The 3,785-nt window shown below is 51.8% G+C and overlaps 1 protein-coding gene across 1 annotated transcript in view; it reads right to left on the reverse strand.

The window, feature by feature from the left end:
* LOC103477367 (LIM domain-binding protein 3) overlaps positions 1 to 3,235 on the reverse strand; it is a 17,705-nt gene extending 14,470 nt beyond the window's left edge. Inside the window, exon 1 of the mRNA XM_017308832.1 lies at positions 2,971 to 3,235. Coding sequence (XP_017164321.1) covers positions 2,971 to 3,066 — 96 coding nt within the window. The 5' untranslated portion in view covers positions 3,067 to 3,235. The remainder of the gene's footprint in view (positions 1 to 2,970) is intronic.
* Between the last annotated feature and the right edge of the window lie 550 nt (positions 3,236 to 3,785).

Genomic DNA, 3,785 nt, shown 5'->3' on the forward strand with positions numbered 1-3,785 from the left:
GCTCAGAGCTAACTGTTTAGCTAGCTCAGAGCTAACTGTTAAGCTGGCTCAGAGCTAACTGTTTAGCTAGCCCAGAGCTAACTGTTTAGCTAACGTGGAAAATCCCTCCTGTTAAGGGGAAGTGGACTGTCAAAATAAAAGCCTGCTAACTTCTACATCACCTCCTCCTGGTGAAACCGAAACGCTTCAGTTTCTGTAGATGAATTAACATTTAGTTGGTAAAACGTAAATATTTATCTCGCTAATTAAATATTCTGCTTTAAACTGTGACATTTATGAATGAATGAATCACATGGTGAACGTGTGACTGAGTAATGAATTTGTAACAATCAGCTGAAGTTCTGCTCAGCAGTTTGGCCAAATGATCCAAATCCGTCTAATCTGACTGAACTGGACCACATGGCCGGTTCTGGTTCTGTTGAACAGGTCTGTCAGAGCAGCTGGTACCACCAGGTGGTTCTGATTCTCTGCAGACTTTCCAGAACATTCATCCTGATGAACAGAACCTTTTACTGGACGGGTTTCCATTCAGAACTTAACCCAACAGATTCCTTTATACCAGAACCGTCCTGCAGTTTGGACCCATATAAACGTTCTTCTGGTACCAAAAACCCAATCTGTCCTGGTACCAGAGACGGCGCCGCCTGCTGCTGTTTCCATGGTAACGCTGCTATAAAGCAGACCAAAGGATCCCCGCCCCCTGCTGACCAACTGCAGCTCAGCTACAGCAGCAGATAGCCTGCTGGTTACCATGGCAACATGAACCTTTAGTTTATCTGAACCTCCTGCAGAACCACAGAACCACAGAACCACAGAACCACCTCAGGCTAATGTGGGGGGAATAACTTTGATGGTAGAGCTGTGGTGGTTCTGACCCATAAACAGCTGATGATGCTGTGAGAACATTAAATAATCCAGATTAATAAATAAATTATAGAAATTAATTTTTGCAAGAGCGCTTCATGTCTCTGATGGTTCTGGTTCTCCTGGCACCTTCAGAACCTTTAAAGTCCAACATCAGCAGAACCTCAAGATGCCACATGAGGTTGTGACCCAGGTGACCTCTGACCTGCTGATCCAACAGGAAGGTGAGGACACCTGGGGTGAGTTCAGCTTCACCTGCACGTAGCCTCCAGCGGTCGCTAGCTAAATGCTAGCTATGCTAACGCTAATGCTCTGCTACTAGAGGAAGTATGAAGCTAAACTCTGCGGGTCCGATGAAGGTACTGGCCGGGTTCTACTGCAGGAAGAACCTGGAAGCTTTAATTCTGATGGAGGTTTAATCTGGACCTTCAGCCAGCAGAACCCGAGCTGAACTGAACCATGACCGGTCCAGATCCAGATCCAGGTCCAGGTTTTATTTACACCTCATCTCTGATCAGAACAGACTGGACCTCACAGCTAGAACCAGAACCGAGCTGCTGCTTCCCGCTGGATAAAAATATCAGGTCCAAATCAAGCAGAACATGAGAGGCTTCGTAAGACACCGGTCCTCAACAGAACCATCACAACCATCAGAACATCAGATCGGGCCAATAAGAATGTCTTTTTGATAGAACGGTTCTACTGGACCGATCAGAACCTTTCAGAAAACACTCATTTCTAACGACACAGGCTATTACTGAGAGCTGGGACACTGTGTGGAAAGTTCAGTGGAAGGAAAAAGTGCAAACTCAGCCGTCTATCAGAACATTTTGAAGCTTTTCATGCTTTCTTCTGATGACAGGTTTTGAAGAGAAACTGATTTCCAGCAGGACTTGGTACCGACCCACATTACAAACGGTACCAGTTTCTGAATGAATCACCATGGCAACAGCAGCTGACCAGAGCCCTGTGGAGAATCGATGGACTGATGTCAAGAGGCAGCTAGCAGTGGAGAACACACAAATATGAAGTTTTACTTATCGACTTAATAATTCTTCAGGTAGTCGTTATATTCATGCTCTTATTTTGAAGTTTGTTGTTTCCTCTCCTTGCATTATTTTATAAATGAACTGAACAAATAGCAAGTGAATGAATGAATGAGTTAGCATTAGCAGGACTAATGTTTATGATTAGCACTTTAGCATTAGCTTAGCTGATTCCAGTTAGCGAGCCGACCACTGGTCACTGTTAGAGCAACATGGGCTTCCAGAACCTCAGCAGAACCACACTTCTGGATTAAAACCGTTTTTATTGTTCTGGTTTAATGTTCTAGAGTTTCCTTCCTGAGTCACCAACAGAACGACCCAGTAGAACCAGAACCAGCAGAACCAGAGCAGACATCAACGCGGCCAAGTCAGCATCTCCTCAGCAGTGAAGACAGAACCGGCTATTCAGAGACCGAGTTCTGGAAACATAAACCCGGTCCAGTTTTAGAAGCTGCAGCTCTGCTTTCAGGGGCCGTGGAGGCCATGGGGGCCCCGGGAGGCCACTGGGGCCACGGGGGGCCGACGGGGCCATGGGGGCCCCCGGGAGGCCACTGGGGCCATGGGGGGCCGCCAGGGCCCTGGAGGATCGCCGGGGCCATGGGGGCCGCTGGGGCTATGGGGGGCCCTGGGAGGCCACTGTGGCCATGGGGGCCTCCTGGAGGCCACTGGGGCCCCCTGGAGGCCACTGGGGCCATGGGGGCCCCGGGAGGCCACTGGGGCCGCCATGGCCATGGGGACCGCCAGGAGGCGACTTGGGCCATGGAGGATTGCCAGGGCCATGGGGGGCCGCCGTGGCTATGGGGGGCCGCCGGGGCCCTGGAGGATCGCCGTGGCTATGGGGGGCCACAGCAGCCCGACTCAGCAGCCAGTCGTGGGCTGATGGGGAGCAACAAGCAGCTTCACTGCAACGTCTCCCTGATGATGAAACCGGAGCTGGAGGCTGATTGGTTCAGCAAAGAGTCTCTGTCCAACCAGAACCTCCCCATAAGTATTCACACCCTCCATAAGTATTGGCACCCTCTGCCTGACCGGAGCCCTGCAGATCGGACCCCATGCTTACCCTGGAGACGGTCAGCGGCATGTTGAAGTCCTTGCCCCCCTGCAGCCTGAAGCCCCAGGGCCCGGGGCCCGGCAGGGTCACCGTGTAGCAGCTCATTCCTCCAGGCGGATCTTCGGCTCCGAACCGCAGAGACGCTCTGGAAGAGAGGAACCGTCTGAATGGACAGGCAGGAGGAAGGCTGAGGAAGACGAGGCGGCGCGGCGCGGCGCTAAGAATAGCCGGGGATCGCAGCGTGGCATTGTGGGAGGGGGCGTGGGCCGGGAGGAGGGGTAGGACTTATATGGCGTGAAAGGAGAGACGGGGAATGCCAGGCTCGCCGTGATTCACCGGGTTAATATAGACCCTCAGATTCTTCCAGACCCCCCCCGCCCCCCATCGGCTCCACAGGGTCTCCCAGGGACATAATCAGGAGTCGGCAGGAAACGTCTCGTTATCTGGAGCTGATAGCGCTGAGAGGTCCGATAGGAAAAGGTCAGCAACAGGAGGCAAATACCTCACTGGGACCAGAACCAGTAGAACCAAACCCGTTCACTGGGACCTCTGGGACCAGAACCTACTGGGTCCAGTATGTCTTCTCAGTCAGCGCTGCCCAGCAGTAATCCCTGGCCTTGGTATGCTAGTAGTTAGTCTACCCAATGCCAACAGAAATTTGAATGCTATCCTAGCCAAAGCTAACGCTAGCCTATTCGATGCTAGTGCTAGCCTATTCGATGCTAGTGCTAGCCTATTCGATGCTAGTGCTAGCCTATCCATGCTAATGGCCACTAGAGGAAGCAGGAAGTCCAGTGGGAACCAGAACCTGCGTCATAAGAACC

This window comes from Poecilia reticulata, linkage group LG15, assembly GCF_000633615.1.
Source record: "Poecilia reticulata strain Guanapo linkage group LG15, Guppy_female_1.0+MT, whole genome shotgun sequence".
Taxonomy (NCBI): Eukaryota; Metazoa; Chordata; class Actinopteri; order Cyprinodontiformes; family Poeciliidae; genus Poecilia; species Poecilia reticulata.